Here is a 24,698-nt window from a genome sequence, read left to right on the forward strand (position 1 = left end):
CAGGAAATATTGATCGAGCGGAATTATATTATTTAATTGATTTGACATATCATTAATATCTTCACTTTACTCCGTAAATAAATGTTGTGGGGGCTTACTAATTGAAGCCGGTTTAACTAAGTTGTCATCCTTTGCTGTGTCTATTGATGAAAGGGCCGAAAATCTGTTTTGGATTTTTCTTTATTACGAGATTTTTTGATATTAGATTGTGTTTGAGAGAGACATATAGTTGCATTATTACTAAATGTTATTATTTCCTTTATTGAGTTAGGATCTACTGTCGATAGACGCAACGAGATCTTTTCCGTTGTAAATATGTTGGTCCGACCTTCTTCGCGAGGTATTCTGCTATATTTGCTCGATCCAATGACGGTTTTTCGTAGTTTGGGTATTTCGGGTGATTTGCTGTTCGATTTCATTTAGATTATATCTTGTTGTTATATCCTGATTAAAATGTAAGACATTTTGTTAATTCTAAAAACGCAAACTAGTGTGTCGATTATGTTTCTTTTAAGTAAACAATTTCATTTTAAACAGTTTCTGTATACTTTTATAAGCTTTTTATGCAATTTCAATAAACCGTATAATTCAATCTGACATGTACTTGTTTTTTTGATTGTAGAAATGTTTTTTTTTATTTTTCAAATATTTGTTATCTATTTTTTTTACTCTATAGAAAGAGCACGGACGATGGCCGAGTCCTCATCACGTTTCATCAAATCGCTTTTAAATTTTTGGAATCGGTTGAGTCGTTTCTGAGATAACGTCGATGAAAATCAAATTTTGGCACCTTATCACAAAAGACATGCATGTTTGATGAATTTTAAAAATTAAGCTAATTATCGTAGAACTGTATTATTTCAGTATGTTTCATAATGTCATGGTAATCGTAAAAAGTTTCATCAAATTTTTATGGAAAAAATTTTCAACACTTATTACCAAAGATAGAGCCCGACTGATCTTTACTAAAAATTAATCAGAATAATTTCCAACCAGTATCCTCAGAACTGTTTTTAAATTTTTAAAACTAAATAGTGATTTTTGGCTAAAATGTGGTCAAAATAATTTGCACATTTTTTCTTATTTAAAAAAAAACGGCTTGCCCGATTGTCACGAAAAACTGTCAAAAGCGAGACTTCATGGAATGACTCGCATACACAAACAAATATTTTCTTCAAATTTGTATCAATCAATTCAGAATAACTTCAGAAACGTCGAGAAAATATACTTATTATATAAAGACTCATAATGAAACCGAGTTACATGCTCTTCTGTAACCACTGCCTCCACATCTTTTCATCTCTTCATCTTGCTTTAAAGTTCTTCCATTTAGTTGCTCCATCTTCGTTTTCGAGATAATAATGTTCACTTATAAAATGTTTGTCGTTTTTTATCAACGAATAAATAAAAAACTGCAGCAATTCATCAAAATTATATGTTTCTATTTTCGTTTTATCAGAAGAACGCACGCTGGAGGGCTTTTGGAATCGATTCCTGGCGAGATAGGCGGAGATGCGCACGATGTTCGGATTTCGCAAAGAATCGTTCCTCACCATTTTGTAATGGTGAACAAAATGTTATCGTTGATTGCCGGTAGTTCAGCGGATACGATTTCCTCTTTTTTGCAAGCCGGGCTTAATAAACGTTGGTTTTATACGGAATCACAGTAAAATAAAGGAAATATAAATCAAAATAGTCATTCATTTATTAAAAAGGCCAGTTCATACTACAAGCAATGACACAATGTGTAGGGTAAAGTAGTCCACAAAAGGTTAATTTGACTCTAAGCAATTATATTGTGAAAACCAAACTAATTATATCATAGCAAAGAACACATATTAAACGAACAACGACCTGACTAATTTTAATAAAAATCCAAGCTTATCATCATTGCAAAAATGTGTTTTTTTGCTGTTTTCCAAAAAAAATTAAACCGATTATTTTTACCCCATAATCGGGGTAGATTGGGAAATAGATTAAGGTTATTATATATACAACCAAAACAAATAACAACGAAAGAAAATACTTTTGTTATGGATTTTTCAACATTGGCGGTTACCCTTCAATAGGAACATCGTAAAAACCAAGGTGATGGTTGGTCATAACTCTTTTTTCTTCTACTGTCAAATATTGTTATAGAAAAAATCTTGTCTTTACTGGATTTTGGGATATTGGTGTTAGACAGTTTTACCCGCGAGTTTTCAGCCCCGCTCTACACTATACAAATTTGATGTACAATGATTTGTTTCAAGTTTCAAGACTACCACGTAATTTCTAATTAAGACTAGTAAATCTGTATTATAATAGTAAATCTGTTATATAATTATGTTTTCTCGTCGTTTCCAATTAATCTGAATTGATTGAAATAAAATTTAAAGAATTTGTGTGTGTATGCGAGCTATTCGATGTTGATCAGTTATTCATCATAATCGGCCAAGCCCTTTTATTAAAAGTGCAAATTATTTCGTTTCACATTTCTGCCAAAAATCATTAATTGATTTAAAAAACTCAAAAACTGTTCTAAAGATATTCGTTAGAAATCGTTCTAATTAGCTTTAATTAAAGATCAGCCGGGCTCTTTTTTTGGTAATAAATGTTGAAAAAAAAATCGAAGATTTTGATGAAACTTTTTACAGACCTTAAGAAACTAATATGGTCCTACGTAAGTAGCATAATTTTCAAAATTCTTATAAGCTATATAGTTCGATATGCCAACAACGATAAATATTATTTTCAGATGTAATTTAAAGTTAAATTATATTGAAATTTTCTGCTATAAGTGTAAATTTTCATATCCTTCAGAATAATTTCATTACACTTCAATATCTGAATACTCGCCGCGCAAAACAGCAGGTATACTTACCTTAAAAAATCTTTAATAGTTTTTCTCTGAAGTGTTTTAGCAAAAATATGGAGTGACTCAGCATATTTAAAGTATTCTCCAAGCATAAATGCTTATAGTGTTAGTCAAAGTCTAATTTTTTATTGAAGACCGCGTGAACCATGAAATTTCGAAATGATAAAAATATTTGGAAAAGTAAGTTAACGAGGCTTCTTTGACTTCATTGAAAATATTAAGAGGTAGGTGTATAAAAAGTTTCTTTTCAATATTTATTCAGTAGATTTTTTTATTTTTTTTATAATTTTGTCAATATGAAAATTGACACTTATCGATTTTCATTGCCGAAATTAAAGAATTAACTTTAAAAGTAGGATAGAGCAGGGCACAAAGGTCCAGTTTGACTTTGAGCAATTATACATATTGTGAAAACCAAAACAAATTATATAACAACTGATAACACATATCGAACAATCTATCTGATTAAGTATATATCCTTGCAAATTTATCATTATAGACATGTATTTTATGTTTGTGCTGTTTTACAATAATGTGACTCCTTGTCCATTTCACCCTATAGGCGGGTAAAATGGGACAGCCAGGGGACGACATCAGGTCCAATACTTAATTTTTAATCTTAAAGAGATTTTACGAAATTATAGCTATCTTATTAAACCAATACAAAATATAAGTTCATGGGTACATTTTTACAGAGATAACACTGTTTAAAACCTTGATCTGGTATTTCGTCAGAAACATTTACCAGCTGTTTTGGAATAACTGATTACTTCTTTTTCCTCATTGTCGGTAGTTTTTTTGGGTTTATCAAGTTTAAATAAGATAAAATAAGTAAAAAATGTTATCATAAAATTTGCATTTTACATTGGTTAAATAATGTAGCTATTAACTCGTCAAACGCCTTTTGTATTAAAAAAAAAGTAAGACATTTGTATTTCGTCCTTTGAGATGTAATGTTTAAATTTATTATTTTTCTTTTTAATTAATTTTGTAAATATAATTCATATTTATTTTTAATTATTTTTTCATTAACATGTCTTTAAGTAACCATTTTTATTTGTAACGTTTTTGTTTAGTGTTTAGTGCATATTTGCCTTTTGTTTGTTCTATTGCCACTGAAGAAGAGTCAAATTGAGACTCGAAACGCACTTTGCGCGCAATCGTAGCAAAATGACAAATGCATTTAATTAATTTCGTTTACTTTATATAATTATGGGCAAAGATTATTAACTTTTTCGTTAAATAAAATATATTATGCTTTTAAACATAATGATTGAAAATATAAATATTTTGTATTGGGCTATAAAAACAATAACCAACCTTCTATTCTGATACCACGTCTTGACTTGTGTGTCACTTAGACCTAATTTGGCAGCCAACTCCATTCTGTCTTGTACGCTCAAATATTTTTGTCGTTCGAATGATTTTTCGAGTGTCTGTAACTGATGATCTGTAAATGCTGTTCTAGCTTTTCTTTGCTTTTTGCTGAGAGACCCTCCATTACCAACTCCAGACGAAGTTCCTCCAGAGTTGTGACTGGAGTTTTGGCCTCCAGAGCTTCCTTGTCCAACAACCAAGTCTCGCGATCGATCGCCACATAGAGAGGTTAGTGATCCTTTAGGGGAATTTTCATCATCCATTTTGCCATCTAAATAAGTAAAAATATTATCCAATAAGTTTAATATCACCAAGATTGAAATTATAATAAATCAGCGTTCAAGTAAAAACAAATAATTTTGCGTTAAAATTACATATCAGGATTTTATTAACATAAGTAACAAATCCATAACAAAAACGTAAATTTAGACAGAGCGATTAAAGCTTGTATAATTCATTATCAGTTTGCATAAGCGTTCAAGATTTTGATACATCACGATTACAAAAAAAAGAGTGCGCGTAAGGTTCACACGCAATTGAAGTAAAACTTACTTGCTAGGTACTGTACAAAGTAGCAAATTTAGGTTAAGTAAAAATAAGTACATCAAATAAAAATTTTGAATAATGTTTATTAGTACTATGGTAACACTCGTGGTGCATACATTTATTAGTTTCAACCATTATACACATTTATATAATGATAAATTATAAATTAAATATTTATAATAGCATTAAAAGTATGTATAATATTTAAAAACAATAATGTGATTGAAGTCATACTTCAAATGTGACATGATCGGTTTGTCATTGTAATTAGCTTGATTAACCTTCATTAGAGAAATATTTAGAGCTGATTAATAAATTCTATAATGTTCGTTCAGACAGTGGATTATGTTAAACAACACCTAAACAAATATTGTTTTCGCAACTTCAATCATCATGTAATAATTGTGTTTAAAGAACTTCATGTAATTAAAATTCACATACATTCATTGACTGATGATATTTTTTCTACTTTTTCACTGGCAATATAATCTCAATCTTTGAACAGCTGTAATATCTGTCTTGCCTAAAAATATTTTTCATTTCAATAACTTCAAAGATTTATAGAAACTACGAATAACATAGAAATAATTTCTAATCAATAAACTTACGTTTAGTACACGGCACAAATGTTTAATATTTATTAAGAAACAGTATAAAATATTCTTCTGATTCAGACATTTTTTATTAAATCAAGATTTGTAGTACGATGTAACTTCAAAATGTTCATTTATCTATACCGATTTGCTTGTTGATATCGGTATGCATACAACGTTGATGCCGGTACGCATACAACGACAGATCTCTATTCACATACACGACGACTGATCACAATCGACCCGTATTGAAATGATTTTATCGAGACCGAATGACTTACAGTTCTGGCGAAACGCATTTCCGTTGCATTTGTACAGATTTACACTCTAGTCGCGCCTAAAGAAGTTTTACTTCAAAAAATCAGTAAGTTTTAATATATTTTTATTCGTGTAGACAATCATGCAAAATGTATATCGTGTGCATTTGGTGTTTTAATATTTCATAAGTGCGTTTCATATGGGGTTCCCCTGTCGCTACGAGTGTATAGATATTCAGCGAATTTGAAATTTATGAGAGTATGACGCTTTAGCTTTAGCTTTACTTTATTCATTTCGGTTATTCGCGTATACGTTAGTTAGTCACTCGACCTGAGTGAGCCCAATTTACATAATGGGCATAAAGGTGTCTTTTAAAACAGAGAATTACGATCTGTTAGCGCCCGTAAAGCGCGCACCGTGTCGGGTTGCTTCGTTAACGAATTATTCGCATTCGAGGCCGACGCCCGACGCCCGACGACCGTCAGCACCGAACGGCGAAAGAACATGATTTGCATACAATTATTTGATTTAAAATCTTTCGCAACTAGCGCAAACAAATTGCTGGTACTTCCCGTACCAAAAAATAAATGTTTTAAAAAAACTTTAAAATGTTTTTTTTTAAAAAAAACATTGAAGAAGTTAGATTTTTGGGAATATTTGAAAAAACTTTTTTTTATATTTTGAATTGTTTATATTCTGACAATATAGCGAAAGGCGCAAGCGCGGCCTCGCGGTCGAACAAAATTTGTACTTACTAAATTTTTTGTAAAGTATGATAATTTCATGTGCATATGTCTAATGACCGCCAAATGGCGTCATTTCTTATTCTTTTTAGTTCTGCGAAACAGCTAGACCTGCCTTCCTAAAAAGTGTATCAGTTCTTCATTTTGTCAGTACAAATAAAACTTTCGTTCTCTCAAAAACTTCAAATTGCCATTTGTACGTTTTGCCCCGTATCTCTGAAACGACTTGATCTGCCTTTGCTACAATCTAATCAGCACGTCTCCCCACCAAGACGAATCGAATTATTTTAAATTGTTCCCAAAATCTCCGACGCTAATTTGTATCCTGGCGTACATACGCACAATCACACATACGCACACTTATACATTTATTTTTTCTAAGGTATGCCAAAATGTTCAGAAACTTTTGAAACGTAAATATATATAAATATTATCATATTGACTTTCTATGGGAAGTTAATTGTGTAAAAAAGTGAAAATTGATTAGCTTAAAAACCAATTTGGAAAATGTCAAAAATAATTCGACAATTCGTTACTATCATTCTATTAACAAGTTAAACATTTTATTTCATCTCATACATTATTTATCACAGTAAAAATTTTTGAGCATAACTTTAATTTTGTATGTCTCTAATAATTGCCAAAAATTGTATATTATTTGTCAATTTTTCAATAGTTACATGTTAAAATATACATTACTGAATGATATTGACAATGAAGACTTTTTTAAAGAATTAGTTTTTTATGACATTACTGAATATTCTCAATAACAATTTTCTTGCATAATCCTTATTCTTTATCTATGTAGTCAGACCATTTGATCGCTTGTACAACCATATTTTTTGTTATTTTTTTTATTGCTATTTTACTAATTTAAAATTTTTACGGTTTTAAATGAGTATAACTTTCAACCTTGTGCAATAATTTTGAGCTTGACTGGTGGTCAAATAGACTTTAATATGATGAACTTGATGATGAACATTTTATTTAATGTTCGAATGATTTTTTCAGCTCTTTTTTTCAGAAGCGAAATTCGTGCAGCTACTATGATTATTATAAAATTACTATCCTTTTAATATTAACTATGAATAAGCTTGACAGGAGCCTGAAATAATATCTATTATTATTGATTACGGCTTGCTTATGAATATAAATAAATGCATTATTATACATAATTTCTACGGACAAATGATTAAAAAATAGAAATAATATAAAGCTTATGAGTAAACTGTATCAACGTCAATTTCACAACAAATTTTTTGTTACATAAAAATTTAGTTTTCAACGTCGCCAGCAAATGCATTATTCGAGCTACTTCTATTTTCATCGCCATACAGATAAAACCCATTTCCTCTATTTCTGGCGAGATTAACTCATAAAACATCCACTAAATCGTTTCTATTCGCCGCGCTCAAGGAGCCTATTCTCTCAATACTTGTGGCACTTGAATCTCCTATCTACATCTCTGTCACCCTACTGAAAATTGTTCGGGAAACGTTCCTAAAAAGGTTTTCGTGCAGTGCTTATATCCTATAGTCGTCTTTTGTCCTCTCTCTAATTCACATGTCCCGGCGCTTTGCGCAATCGAAGACCGATCATGCGCAACCGGCGCAATGTCTGTCTCTTTCATTCTCAAGGTCTGCTTAATATCCTTTCTCGCTTCAATACCATAGGCGTGGCGTGACAGAAATAAGCGCATTGAATTCGATTGGGCGACCGAAGGAGAGAGCATTTTCTGATAAGACACTGCATTTATTTTTTCATTTGTTTGTTTTTCCTGCTCACTTATAGGCGTCATGTTTGTCGAGATTCTGGGCTCAAATGGGATGCGAAAGAACGACTAATTGAGGTTTTGCAAGTATATACAAGTATTAAATCTCTCGGCGATGTTGTAGTAAATAATCGCATCGTTATTTCAGGAAAAGTTACAAAATTCATTTCATTCGATAGTCGGGTTATATTATACAAAAGTCAAATTTGATTTTGTCATTTATATTATGAAGAGCAAACCGTTATATCACGATAAATGACTTATATCAAACAAATAACTATATCCGACTATGCTCAGTAAAACGTCCAAATAATTCATTCTCCAATTCATCTAAACGTGTTTTTTATGATTTTTTTTTTAATTTGGTCCTCTTTACCCTATAGTCGAGGTCCAATTTCCAATTAATTGTTTTATTAATTTTAAAGGGACTTAACCAAACAATAGCTACATTTATCAACGAATGCAAATTATTAATATCATGGATACAATTTCTACAGAGATAACATTGTAATAAACTTGATTTAGTATTTTGTCAGAAATATTTATTGCATAGTTGGAATAAATATTTATTTAATTTATCTCTTGTAGAATAGCTTGTTTTATTTTAATTTACTTTTTTATTTGCTATTTTTTATTTTTTACAAAATTGCCAGGATAAAGGTTCAGTTGGTCCTATCTCTGCCACCCAGGTGTAAGCTTATATAGAGGTTATATAAAAAACTGTTGAATGTAACTAAAAATTAAAAATATATCTTATAAAACACAATTAAATAACGTATACGTTAAATTAAAATTATATTAAGGTTCGTAAACTAAGCAGCAATGCTCACAACCAAAACAAATAACAGAGAAATAGAATTTATTTGTTACAGATGTTCAGTAATTGCCATTTATCTGCCGATAGCAACGTGGTATGTATCAAACAAATGACTGCATATACATCTTTTTCCCTCTACTTGCAAATATTGTTGTTCAAAAATTCTCAACTTTAGGTACTGGTTGTTGCGATATGGGTAATGGACCTTTCTACCACCATTAATATGAATATTTTCAAATTTCTTTGCTCCCAGTCCCAGGAGCTCAAATACTTCCAAATTAATTAAAAAATTATCTGAAAGTTTTATCTCTTAATATTAACTTTAAGGTGTATATTGATGTAATGTATCAGCCCCTATTATAAAAATGTTTAACATAATGTACACGATCTAAACATATTAATTTATATTCTTATTTGATTCAAATCAATAAGTTGAAAATTTAATGCAACTCTAAACGAGTACATTCAATTAAATATGACAGGCTGATAAAATCATTTTCTGTTAACAACCGAGAGATCATTTAGGATCTCGTGGAATGTGCAAAATATAGTTCCTCTTTTATATAAATGTAAATCTGTACGTCACTGGTAATTAACCCTCATGTTCATGTTCAAGGTATACGGTTCTTGTAGCCCCCCAGAGTGCCGAGCTTTTGTGAAGCCGTAAAGTCAATTACTTTAGACGTTGTTTCAATTCATTTAGGTAGAACTCTATTGAAAATTACCAACTGTTCGTGTATATGTCTGCATGAAGGGTGCTTTTTCAGAATCGTTGAATGAAAAGATATTGTGTCGTTTAAGTAAATTAAATAAGTATATTGTTGGTATAATAATAATAATATCGACATATGTAACAAAATTCTTTATTAATCACAGAGTACTCTATCAATCCTCTGCTTTCGTCGAATTTTTGAAAGTCGTTTGATGGAACACAATGAGGGAACGCATTGATTAGTTTTGGGCCACAGTTTCTTTATAATTAGAATATGAGTATAAATTTTTTTGTCAATGTTACCACTATCTGAGTCAGATAATCTGACTGTATTCAGTATGACTTTCAGCTAATCCATCATTGTAGAAATGCTTTTTTTATATTTTTACAAACTTCCCGTAGGGTAAGTTATAGTAATGGGCCGAAAATCCAAAATGAAAATGTTTGCATATCTTCGCGTTTTGAAAGCTTCTGAACATTTTGGCATACTTCAGAAAAAATTGATGTGTGTTTGTTCAAAACATTCGATTCCTATTGATTAGATATTGAATTGCTGATTAGTTTTTGGCAAAAGCAGGTCCAGCCGTTATAGAGATACGGAGCAAAGAGTGCAGAAAGTAGAAATCGAGCTTGTGAGAAAAATAAGTATCTGATTTGAATGATCTAAAAAACATTCAATTTGTGATGATTAGGAAAAGTGGTAATTAGTTTTTGGCAAAGGGAGGTCTAGCAAGATACAGAGCTAAATGTACAAAAAATGGCAGTTTTTGAAAAACTAAGCACCCGATTTGAATGATTCAAAATACTTTCTGCTTATGTTATAAACTATATAAATATAAATTTTGTGGGTAGGTACATTTTTTACAGAGATAACACTGTATATTACCTTGATATGGTGTTTTGTCAGAAATATTCATCAGCAAAGTTGGAATAACTATTTAATTAATTTATCTCTTATAAAATTGATTTTTATAACTTAATTTTCATTCATTTACTATTTTTTATTGTTCACATCTTTGCCAGAGTAAAGGTTCTGTAGGTACTATTCAACTCACCCATGTGTAAGCTTTCATACAGGTTATATGAAAAAAACTGTTGAATCTAACTAATAATTATCAGTATATCTTATAAAACATTTACATAACTGTGGCCCTTTTTACTTGTGAACCTTCGAGCCCCAATCTACCATATTTTTATATAATAGGTTCAATTAAGGTTCCTTTTTACGTAATTGTACCACCTAAGTCGTACGGCCTTAGTTATGCCTACGGCTTAAGGTTCACGACCTTCGAAGTTTGCAATTAAAACTTCAGATATGACCTTAACAAATTTAATTTAAAAATACTTAAAGAATTCCCAAATAAATGATACAAATAAACTTTAGTAAAAAAACAACTCACTCCTAAATATTCACGCCATGCCTAATTTTACTTACTTTTTGATTATGTATGTTTTACAAAGTCGGACAATCTTCTAGTTGTAAACTTTTGCTTAGTCAGCTGAAGAGTTGTACTTAACAGTACCAAATTATTAAATTATCAGACAAAATTTAGCATGGGTACGACTTAGGCTGTGGGACGGTTTGAGCAATATTACCTTCTTCGAAACTAATTAATAAAAAAATATGATTTTAATTTGGCGTAGTCATAAAATGCTAAAATATCATACGAGTCTCCAAGAATTGGTTTAATTATAAACAGTCATTATAGTTTGTAATAATTAGCCGCGATTTTAATACATGGGCCACGCATTAATACATCAACACGTGCTGGTGCACTATAATCAGTAGATCAGTACAATTGCAGATATTGTAAGTTTGTTTGCATTGCTTTGAAAAACTGAAAAGATTTATACGAATAATAGTATGTTAATTAGTAGTAAATGTTATAATATTTATGTTTTCGACTAAAACGATATGCATATTGGGATATAAAAGTTTATGTTTTTGCCCAAAAAGCCGATTTTTGACATTTTAAGTTATTCTGAATCAAATGAGATCAAATTTAGACAAAGTATGTGTATGTGTGTGATTTTTTATCTTTTATCGATGATTTCTCATAAACCGCTGGGCCGATTTCAAAAATTAAAAGTTATTTGATGTAATTCGATGAGGACTAGTGTCTATTATTTATTATATTTCACGCGACGATGGACCGAGCCTTTCCTTTATCCATTTTTTAGCCCGCATTTCTGAACCTATTCTAAAAATTCAAAAACCGTTTGACAAATTGAGTTCGAAGAATTGTGCTGATTAGTTTTTGTAAAATATCGGTTTGTGATGAAACTTTCTTTGTTGATAGATATCATGGTTCTAAAGAACAACTAAAATATTACGGTCTTACGACAAGTGGTTAAATTAAAAAAGTTATCAAAGTTTGAAAAAATATGATAAGTAAAATTTGTGCCAAAAGTCCATTTTGTGATATAAGTAAAAATTTGAATTTTATTAAAGTTTTCTCAAAAACGGCTGAACCGATTTCACAAACTTAAAAGCTGGAATAAACTCGACAAGGAGGAGCCACGATTAGGATTATCGGCCAAGTAATTCTTCGGAACTACCAAAAAGTGTGTTTTTGTAACAGTTTTTGCAAAAATCTTGGTATATGTAGTTCTTGGATTTGTGTATTATTTACAGCAATCAGTTGATAATTATCTAAATTCAGTCAAAAAAATTTTCTAGTTGTATAAAAAATATAAGCATTAATTTGAATTATTAAATAACATCAAGGATTATGTACTGTGCTCTTGCCAGTATTTTTATAGCATATTTAATAGTTCACAAATATTTTATTAAGTTCCTTTAAAAATCTTTCGGCGGTTTTAATAGAATTTAACATTACGATAAAGACCGTGCACTGAATAACGAAAATTAGTTGAATTGTTTAATCATGAAGGCCGTTAGTTATTATTTTTTTTAACACAATTAGAAAATGTTGCAAAAAAGTGTCTGTGGGTGCTCAGTGATCTAATGATGTGTAAATAATGCATTCTACCTTTTAATTGAAATTATTTATTATTTACTTAATCGTTCTTTTTAAACATTCAGAATGCTAAATTTTCTTTTGTTGTAAATAAACTTTACTGTTAACTAGTAAAACAGGTATTGCGTCTTGTTAAATATCTATATAATACAAACTCATTCAGTAAGAATCACAATCAGAACTTGAAACGAAAGTTAAATGCTCTCACGGATTATATAAATGTAAAGAAGCAGAAGTACTTCCAGGAAAAATCTCTATGCGAACAACAAGTAGGTAATTATCACTGTGTATTCATGATACTATATTTTATGGGGCATGGAAGACATCAAGGAACTAATTTTATATCTCATTAAATATTAGAATTTATAATGTCATAGAGGATGTCATATTGAAATCTTACTTTAAATACTAATCGAGTATATATATATATATATATATATATATATATATATATATTTCTTTACTTGGTGTTACTGCCCGATTCTAAATAACTCATCAAAATATATATCAACACCAAACTCACATATTTCAATTAATATATATATATATATATATATATATATATATATATATTAATAAATATTACACGTAAAATATATAATATCTGTTGTGATAGAAATTCTTATCATAATTCAATGTAAATTACAATTCATACAAATAAAATATACAGTTTTTACAAAACTTCTTCTTCTCTTCTGTATAAGCTTGACTGCATCACTACATTTCAAACTCTACTGTTTTTGCATGTTAGAACTAGCCCCAAGTATTTTTTACTACTAACCCCAGATGTGATTTAATCACATTAATCAAGGAAACAAAATGATCTAGCAATTGCAAAAATTCTCATATTTTAGAATTACAAAAATTAATAAATTTGAAGCGTAACAAGGCATATAAATTTTAAAATTAGTTTGATAATAATAGCGCAACTGAGGTTTTTCTAATAGTACAATTTTATATTACCTCCCAAAAATGACGCAAATGCACAGTTCTGTTTACTGCGTGAGCCTGCGGGACAGTAGCTATGACAACGTGATGTGAAGGAATTTACATATCCAACCAAGGCAAAGAAATGTTTAAATATCGTTTAAGATCTCTTTGCCGAAACGCCTGTTACTACTAACCCCTGCTACAACAAGCCCCTAGCTCCCCTACTTGAGTAGGTCCTTGGAAAATGTGAGAAATGATATAATGCAATAGGTATATAACCGCATACCTGTCAAAGTTATGTGAGATTATTGAATATTAATAAACAGCGGTTATATACATTATTGCATAACTCACCGCCCCTTCATACACACTTGAGCACAGAAATATACATCTCGTGTCAGGTTCTTGATTTATTATGATAGTAAATAGCTTTATAATTTAAATTTGAGTTTAAAAGAACAATAAGATTTTAAAGCTTATTAAAATATGTTTAACTTCCCGTAGGGTAAGTTATAGTAATCGTCGAACTTCTCGAAGTTTTGAAGGTTTCTGAACAGTTTGGCATACCTCCGAAAAAATGGATGTATGTGTGAGCGTGTGTGTATGTATGTATGTTTGTATGGATACAATTTTTCGTCCACGTTTTCGGGCGCACGGATTAACCGATTTGAATGGTTTAAAAAACATTCGATTCCTATTGATAGAGAGATGTACTGATTAGTTTTTGGCAAAGGTCCAGCCTTTTTGGAGATAGAGAGCAAAGAGTGCAGAAAATAGAAATCGAGTTTTTGAGAAATTTGAAAGATCGAAAAAACATTCAATTCGTAAAGACGGGGAGAAGGGGTAATTATTTTTTGGCAAAGGCAGGTCCAGCGGTTTCGGAGATATAGAACTAAATGTGCAAAAATTGCAGTTTATGAAAGAACTAAGCGTCCGATTTGAATGATTCAAAGAACTTTTTGCTTGTTTTGAAAATAATTGTTTTTGCAATGTTTCAATTTTTTTTTGAAGTATTTTTAAAATATTTTTTTTTATATATAGAAAATAATTCTGACTTTAATTATAATTTTGACTTAAGTTCTAATATACTTTAGACAAATATTTTCAACTTTGCAATTCAGTTTATATAATTCTTATAAATATTAGACAATGTTACAGTACTTATTTATAATAATCTATTTTATTATTTTATTTACTATTTTTGCCAGGGTATATGTTCAGTTGGTCCTTTTTACATTAAAGTGCTTAAATATTAAAATAATGCTAATCATTGCGAATTTATCGATTAGTTTATTATCGATAACGAAGTCAACCTTAAAAGTAGTGCAATGAATGCGTTCCGTTAAACACTAAGCAATAATAATTTGATAGTCTCGTACAGCTTTATATTTAATACAAAAAATTCAATCATATTGCCTTCTTTGCGAAAATGACTGTTTTTACTGATTGATTAGCGCAAGTTATTTGATTTGAATAAAATCATCAAACATCTAATCACTAAATGATTTCTCATTATTATAACTGACTAAATCCTCTGATATTAAACCCGCGTGAGAACGTTTTAAGGATTATGACTTCATTTAAACGAGATTAAAATCGTGATTGAAGCCAAATCTATAATCGGATAGAATGGAGACCGTTAAACTGGTATATATATATATAAAAACGATTTAAATCGGGCGTATAAAGAATTATAATAAACACTTTCAGAAAGCGATTGCCATATGGTATGTTGGCGAAAAAAGTCAAACATTGTTATTGTGTTCTTAAACACAATAACATATTTTTGGATAAGTCGACAATCCTACGAGTAGTATGAAAAAGAATTTAGTAATGAACGAGTCAGAATATTCAGTGCAGTGAAACCGAAAGTCAAATTCACATGAATATCGAAAAAAAATTATATAACATAGGGTAGGGCGGGGTACAAAGGTCCAATTTGTCTTTGAGTAATTATATTGTAATAACCAAACCACTACTATTTTATACTACCCCTGCTACCACTTTACTATTTTATATTGTTTACACCTAAGCCATTGTAAAGGTTTAGTTTGTCTTTCTTGCGCCAATTTTTATTAAAGGCTATAAAAAAGAAACTGTTGAATATTACTTAAAATTAACAATATATCTTATAAAACAATTAAATGTGTACTTAAAAAATATATAATAAATATATAAAATTTCGTAAACTAAACAACGGAGCTCAAAATTAATTTTACAAGAGATAAATTAAATGAATAGTAATTCCAACTCTGCTGATAAAAATTTCTGACGAAATACCACATCGAGGTTGTACACAGTGTTATATCTCTGTAAAAATTGTATTCATAACATTTGCATTTTGCATTGGTTGACTAATGTAGCTATAATTTCGAAAAATCTCTTTCTCGAAATATTTTTGCAAAATTTTTTTTTTCAAAAATCAAATCAGCACGTCTCCTTATCAAAAAGCTTTAAAAAACAAAAAATTTCTTTTTTTTAGAACGTAAAGATATATAAAAAAAATATTTTCGAATTTTTGCGATTACTATAAATTACCCTACATGAAGTTAAAAAACACATTTCTCAAATAATGAAGTGACTGGAGCTTTACTGAACATAGTCAAAGAGTTGCTTATTTGGTATGCTCTAATATAATTGGCTTGGTTTTCACAATATAATTGCACACAATTCAAATGGACCTTTGGTCGCCGCCCTACCCTAAATATAAATCAAAACTAAATATTAGTTTTTATTTCAACAATAATAGCAATTTAGTTAAAAATTTAGTTTAACTTTTTTTCTACTTTAAAATATGAAAATATTTTCAAAATTTTTGATTATGGATGAAAAATGGATCCACATTTTGAGAAGTCAAATCCACATTCCGCTGTGTATATTATTCAAAAAATCGTTCAAGAGATTAGATTACTGTCGACATTTCATTAAGGTGCTAGGTGTTAATATATACATGTGAATAAACACACACACACCTATATATATATATATATATATATATATATATATATATATATATATATATATATATATATATATATATATATATATATTATCGGATATGTCGTTGAAATGTATTATATTATCCGTCCAGGCTTAGTTGTAACTTTTGAAGCAAACAATTCACGCGTTTTTAATACCATGGCCTACACAAAAAGATTCTATCAGCTATGGAATATGTCACATGCGCATCAAAAAAGATTAGATGATGATTGAATATCAAGAGCTTACAACTTTTCATTTCGCTTGTGTACGTAAAAAAATCGTATTAAAGTAGGTTCATTATTTGTGTAATAAAATAGGCAATTTCAGTCAAATAAATCTGGTTTCCAATTTCCAATTCAACTTGTTGTAAGTGACATTTTGCCTTAATAAAGAAAGTTGCATGAACTTTGCGACATGTGTAAATAATAGACATAATCAATAAGAAATCAAATGCATTATCAATCAACATACATTAATTTTGAACAACATAATGTGAGTACCTAACCATTGCAGATTATTCAACTTTAAGAAAGATTTTTTTTTTTTTTTTTTATTAACTCTTTTATTTACAACTGTCCAGTATAGGACATTCAGTAAATTTAATGGATTTACAATTTAAGAAAAATTCTTAATTACACAAATGAAATGATATGAAAAACTTACACCTGCTAAATACATACACGGAGTATTTTCTAAAAGCACGGTCGAATAATCCAAAGTTTAATTAAGCTTTATAATGGAAAAATGTTAGTAGTACAATAATATTAGTATTTATTCATTGTTTTATTGACTTTGTATGATTTGATTTTATTTAGTATGTTTTGTGAAGCAAAGTTCGTTATGCGCAACTTCCATTGTGCGAGGCATACGTTATGCGGGGTATCACAGTATTAGTAAACTCCCAACCAATGTATTATTATCAAATTTTGTTTTTTTTTTTGTGTTTTTCAGAAATTTATCACTTGGTCTTTTCAATGGGTAAAGGGGGATAGCCAGGTCCAATGACTTATTTTCAAATTCAAAGGTGTTTTACGAAATAATAGCTACAATATTCAATCAATGCAAAATATAAGTTATATATAAGGATATATTTGTTAAAGGTAACACGTGTATAATAATGATCTAGTAATTCGTAATGCAGATTTGGAATAACTATTAATTTAATTTAGTATTACCTTCCCTAGTTATAGTAATCGCAAAAAAACAATGAAAATAAAAAATTTTATATATCTTCACGTTTCAAAGGCTTCTGAACATTTTGCCATACTTTAAATTTTCGTCGACGATTTCGGAAACAAGAATCAACCGATTTAAATAATTAAAAAAAACATTCGATTCGTATTGATAAGGAGACGTGCAGATTAGATTTTGAAAAAGGCAGGTCGAGCCGTTTCGCAGACACAAGAACCAATCGTAATTAAGTTTTTGAGAGAACTGATCATCCGATTAGATTAATTCAAAAAACCTTTTGCTTGTGTCGTCTGTGTGCAAAAAGTGCTTTTAAAAAAATCGTATTTCTTAAAAAAAAATGAGATAACTTCGAAATTTTCACAAAAAATCGAATGTTTTCAAAAATTTCCAAATTCTCAAAAAAATTAAAAAATCGATTTTTTATAAAAATTCCAAGAAATTCGAACGTGTAAAATAATATCAAATTTTTTAAAAAATGTCGAATTCTAAATTATCAAAAAGCTTCAAAATTATAAACAAAATCAAATTTTAAAAAAGTTGAATAATTTTTTTGTAAACCTGCACAAAAGTTGTTTGTGGAATACGCTTGTCGCCCAATTTAGTAAGCAATTATAAATTTACACTATGAATTTATGTAATTTATAATAAATAATCTGTTCGAGATTATTTAAAATGATTATTGACTATTTTCATTCCTCGAATGTTTAATTACAGTACGAGTAGTTCTAGCAATTTGCCTCAAGGCACGATGCCATGCAGCACTAGTTTCTTGATCTTGATTAGAGCTCAATTAAATTTTGTATATCACATTGATAAAGTTACAAAAATATATACTAGATGATAGACGACAGCATTAATTTTCAAGTTATATAGTCAAACTGGTTTTATGGTATACTAGTCGCTAGCACCGGTTGAAACTGTGTGAAAGAAGTCATCAAAAGTGGATATTCCGTATAAATATAAATAACGTTTGTTGTCTGGTATCCTGGTAATGTCCGCCTCCTGTCGTACTTTTATTGCGGATGTTTTTGTGTGAAAAAAGTTATTGAGTTAAATATCCCGTTCAATGTAGGAACAATCAGGGTATACGAAAGATATAAATAAAAAGTATATTTCCAAGTGAATATAATCTTTCTGGGCAAAATTGATAAATAATTTGAAGTTGTACCTATATATTATCATAGGGTAGGGTGGGGCACACAGGTCCAATTTGACTTTGAGCTATTGTATTGTGAAAACCAAACCAAAAATATCACAACAAATAACACATATCAAGTAAACAACTATCTGACTAGATTCAGTAAACTCCCAGTTACCTCATCATGGTAGAAATGTAGCCTTTCGCTGTTTTTAAATAAAAAATGGGCGGGGTAAATTGAGGCGGACAGGTGGCAAACAGGTTCAATGACTGACTTTAAATTCAAAAGGTATTTTGTAAAATAATAACTACATTATTTAACCAATGCAAAATATATCCATAATTATATTTTTACAGAGATGACATTGTATAAAACCTTGATCTGTTTTTTTTTCAGAAATATTTATCAGCAGAGTTGGAATAACTATTTACTCAATTTATTTATTATTATTGTTTATAATTTTCATTGCTTGCGGTAATCGCTTAAATCTTTCTTTTTCACCCATTCACGTGTAAGCTTTTAGAGAGGTTATATAAAAAAACTGTTGAATCTAACTTAACAACAGTGCTTGCAACTAAAAGAAATAACAACAACAACAACAAAAATTTTTATGGATTTGATAATATTGCCCCCAGTTATATAATTACATCTTTGTAACACATTGCCCTTTATCTCCCGATAGCAACGTTATAAGTATCAAAGTGTTTACTGGTTATACATCTTTTTCTTTCTACTTTCAAATATTGTTATTAAGAAATTATTAGCTTTACTTGTTTTTGAGATATTGGTGGTGCACCTTTTTACCCGAGAAGCTTCAAGCCACGCTCTAACCTATAGATATTATATATACCCTCTTTCTTATAGTTATAATAAACACAATGCGAAACTAATAGATAAAAAGCCAAAAATCGAGCAATATTTCTCAAAAATTGCCGGTGATACAAATACAAATTTGAAATAAAGATTTATATCGGCTTTATTTCTTTTTGAACATATACTTATTAATTATTACATGAATTTTGAAACATGAAACTTTAAAAATTTAACCTTAATTTTTTATAATAGAGTTAATTCATTCTCTACTGCTTCCGGTTCTGATATTACTAATGATGGTATGGATATAGGTAGACCCTTTTCTGATTATATTGCATGATATATAATAATTACAATAATGTGTGCTTCGCAAGAAGATAGCTTTGTGAGCTGATCTAAACTAAAACAATTCAGTGAAACGCAATATGAACGACTTTTCTTATTTACTTTCTGAAACTGCAGTACCTGGCAAGTGTCCAATAATATGAATTGATATGAGTTCAGATTTTTTGATTTTGTATATTTTTTTTCTTGCCTTATATGCCTTAATTTTCATATCTTTAACTTTCTGTAGGGTAAGTTATTGTAATCGTCCAAAAAACCAAAATCAATTTCTGCATATCTTCACGTTTCAGAGGTTTCTGAACATTTTGGAATTTCTTAAAAAAAAACTGATGTATGTGTGTGTGCGTATGCATAGATACAAATTTTTTGTCCATATTCTTGGAAGCATGGATCAGCAAATTTGAAATATTCAATCGATTCCTATTGATAAAGAGACGTGCTGGTTAGTTTTTGCAAAAAACTAATCAGTGCTCACAACCTAAAAAAACTAACAGCAAAAAAAAATACTTTTGATATGAATTTTCAAAGATTACCGTTTATCTCCTGATAGCAAAGTCGTATGAACCAAGGTGACGGCTGGTTATACATCATTTTCCCACTACTTTCAAATATTGTTGTTGAACGATGCTTACCTTTACTGGTTTTTGAGATATCGTTGGTGGACCTTTTTAACCCCGGACCTTCATGTATTACAACCCATTCTTCGATAAATTTATAGCAAATTTTGCATTTTATTCTTTAAAATCAGTGAAAAATAACCATTAGTGAATTACCTATATTTTACATTGTATTGTCAAATGGTTTAATGTAATACAAACTTCCACAACTAAAGGTTTTTATAATTTTCAATTTGTGGAGTAATTTAATGAAATATGAATGATGCCTGTGTTTATAATGCATTGATTTTGACATAACGTTTGGAAGGAATTCCTTCGAAGTTTTAGAACGTTTTTCAAGCCTTAAATATATAAACATAGTGAATCAATTTTTTGCTAAACTCGTTCTAATACTGGAACTGTTGATACGTTAAATAGAATGCGAGCTTTATATTCAATTTTTAAAATATTCCATTCCAGAGAACTTGTAATTTTGCGCATTGACGTTTTACAGGTGTGTGTTCCAAAGTTATATATTATCAACCAAGTCTTCTTATTTAAATTGTGTTCTGTTATAACTGGGAATATTTATACAAATGAGTTCTTTCAGAGCACAGAGTTTGAGAAAAATATAATATACATATATAATATATATTATAATATATTATATATTATAAAATATTATAATACATATTATAATATATATTTTGTAATTATAATATAATTACAAAAAAAAGAGTGCTATAACTCCAAAAAGTGTATTTTTATATAAACATATCAAAAAGGTTGATATTTTGAGTTTCTAATAACACTTGCGGCCCGTTTGATGCGGCCCCGACAAACAAAACTACTTACTATAATTAAATAATATTCACCTAAAACATACTAAAAATCTAATTGAACATATGCCAAAACCATTTGACATTTGACGCATGAGCCGCCGTCTATTGTTTCATTTTAAATTACGCTACTACAAAAATTTTCAAATAAAAAATGTAAAGTATCTACATGTTTTTGAAATAATAATTCACTTTTCCCACAGCCTATGGATTAGCATGAATTTTTCAAGGCTGAGGCTGGCCAAATCTGTGCAGCCATTTTAACGTTTTATCATACTTAACATAATACCGAGTACCATTTTTATATATAAGCTTATTAACTTCAATTGTTTTTGAGATATCGGTGGAGGACCTTTTTACCCGCGGACTTTTATCCCCGTTCTACCCTATGTGTATGCCGCATATTTCATACACTGTATATAAACTTTGAAATTGCAAAAATTCGACATCTACTGTTACAAGCTTTAAAAGTACATTTTTTCTTTTCCCTAGGGGGTTTTCACAGTGCCCGTGATTTATGAAGTAAATAAGTGAGATGTGCTCCACATCGAATGATACATAGCATCTTATATAACGTACATTTTCGACAAAGAAAAGCTGAAATCAGAACTACAGGGGTCTTGACTTTTTGTTCTCTTCTACTGTATAATGATACTATGACCTTCCTGGTCAAAAGGTAAAACATGACTTGCCAATTTTCGTAACAAAAAGGAAGATATGTGAGTACTATACTATTTAGACTAAAGTAACTGTCATCGCAATACACAAACAATAGTTTATATTGCAATAAAAAAATAATGATTTTAAAAGGCACAAAATGTGTTTTCGCGGTACTATATATTTTTTTACATGATATATGTTATTAATCAACAACCAAAAAATGTTTTATTGTGCGTATTGTATTGTAAACTAGATTAAAATGAAATGAACAATTTGCGCATTATTCTTAGACTAATGAAACTTTTATGCATATAATAATAATTGTTAGATACGTGTAATTTGTTGTGATATAATTGGTTTGGTTTTCACAACATAATTGCTTGATGCCAAATAGGATCTTTGTGCCCAGTCTACCCAATATTGGAATAGGCAAAACAATGGTTTCTTATGATGACACAAAGCTTGGTGTCGCTGAACTTAAGTCAAAAAATTGGGGCTTTTAGATTAGAGTAGTTTTTTAGATTTGACTTGCATTGAAAATATGTTGAGACTTGTATGATATCTGTGAATATTTACCCATCACAAAAATTGCAGTGAAAATTTACTTTCTTAATTCAATAGTTCTTAAAACTAAAAATTAAGACATGGAAACAATTTGAACCTTCTATTGAATTCAATCAAATTATATCTTCTTGAATTAATTATGTTTATTATATTAATCAGAGAAAGGTAATGTATTATAAAAGCAACTAATTAAATTGACTGCGTCTCATACAAATTTACAGGATAAATTTTGGCCCCTATCTTGGTATTGTGTTTGAGCAATGCACTTTACGATATATTTTTAATTTTCCCGGCGGGCATGCCAGTTCGCGCGCCAATTAGAAGGTGCACATGCACCGGCATCCGGTTGTAAACGTTGCGCAACTAAATCATTACGGACCAACACGAACGGTTAAACATTCAATTTATTTGCTTTTAAAATCAAATATGCGGTTTAACTATACTGATCGAATCCGATGTGTATGCCGATATATAGGTAAATAAATATTATGCATGCGAACAGTCGATCATAGTGTTCTGTATGATAGTAATGTAACCACCTTGATTTTACTTTTTCATCATATAGCAAGCTTTAAGTATTTCTGCGCAAGGTAAAACAATAGAACATAGTGTTAATCTCTGGCGCATACCATAGAAAGCGTTGTACCATTGAATAGTAGTTTTCCATATTGGTATAAATTCCTGTATGATGATTCCTAAAATCAAGATAAAACAAGACCGTAAAGGACCCGTATTAATAACGAATATAAAGAATAACGAATAATAAGTTCATTTTTTTCGACCCGAATAATATTTTGCTATGCAGTTGAGTTTGTGTCATATTATGATGTGTATTGCCAGTTGATTTTGACTCACGCAACAAAAATCGTATGGATATGAGAACTCAGCACTGGTTCATTAAATGGTTAGTTTTTACATTGATTTTATTAACGTGCTAGGTCAAATCAAGTGATTAGAATCATTCGAATGAAGCCTTTGACTGTGTGTATGTGATTCGAATCGACTCGTATCAAGCCACGAAATATATACTGTGATCCAAATGTGTGAATATATATATATATATATATATATATATATATATATATATATATATATATATATCTAAAATAAATAATAAATATGAAATAAATAAATAATATGATATGAATATTATAATATTAAAAATATAAAAAATGAATTAAATCATGCTATAATCGACCAATACGTCAAACTGTACCATCTAACTTATCATTCGACTTATCAACTTCAATCGACCTAACCGTATCACCTGCCTTCAATCGACTCATACGCCTTACCGCAAGAATCCTATGACTTAACCGAGTCAATCGACTTCAAGTGACTCATATGACTTAACCAAACCAATCGATTTCAGCGACTATATGATTTAACCAAATCAATCGACTTCAAATGACTCATTTGACTTAATTGTATGTTTTTTTTTAATTCACTATATAATTTACAACTGTCTTTAGTCGACATCTAGTAAATTTAGAGATAATATAATTAGATTACATATGACAAATATTTTGACAATAGCAGAAGTAGCCAGTGTTAATTCTACTTCAAATACATACCTTTGCTTGGGTTACAAAGGGGAAAAAAGAGTAAATAAATATATATATATTCATATGAATAGGTTTGAATTTAAATTGCATCTCTATTACAGAGTTCTAATGGATGAGTTCGTTTTAGTCTCCATGGAATGTTTACTGTCAGCAGGTTTTTTGCCAATTGGTTTGGATGGGACGTCAATCTTTCTTTGTGTTTACTTGTGAACCGTGCTATTTCTTTCTGGACTGTGAACATATTAGTACCTTGGTGTATTAACCAGTTCGGAACATATTTAGGCGCTGATAAAAATATTTTCAAGACTTTATTTTGAAATTTTTTAATTATTTTGATGTTGGTTTTACTAGCGCAGCCCCAGAACTGGATGCCATATGTCCATGTCGGTTTTAAAATGGTTTTGTATATTAAAAGTTTA

At 29.7% G+C, this 24,698-nt stretch overlaps 1 protein-coding gene across 1 annotated transcript in view; it reads right to left on the reverse strand.

Moving 5' to 3' along the window:
* The window catches only part of LOC113373983 (homeobox protein B-H1-like), a 60,524-nt gene that overhangs the window by 25,791 nt on the left and 10,035 nt on the right, over nucleotides 1–24,698 (reverse strand). Inside the window, exon 2 of the mRNA XM_026614244.1 lies at nucleotides 4,178–4,505. Coding sequence (XP_026470029.1) covers nucleotides 4,178–4,505 — 328 coding nt within the window. The remainder of the gene's footprint in view (nucleotides 1–4,177; nucleotides 4,506–24,698) is intronic.

This window comes from Ctenocephalides felis, unplaced genomic scaffold, assembly GCF_003426905.1.
Source record: "Ctenocephalides felis isolate EL2017-DRISC unplaced genomic scaffold, ASM342690v1 CF-g0.4_SCAFFOLD_01604, whole genome shotgun sequence".
In the NCBI taxonomy this organism is placed as follows: Eukaryota; Metazoa; Arthropoda; class Insecta; order Siphonaptera; family Pulicidae; genus Ctenocephalides; species Ctenocephalides felis.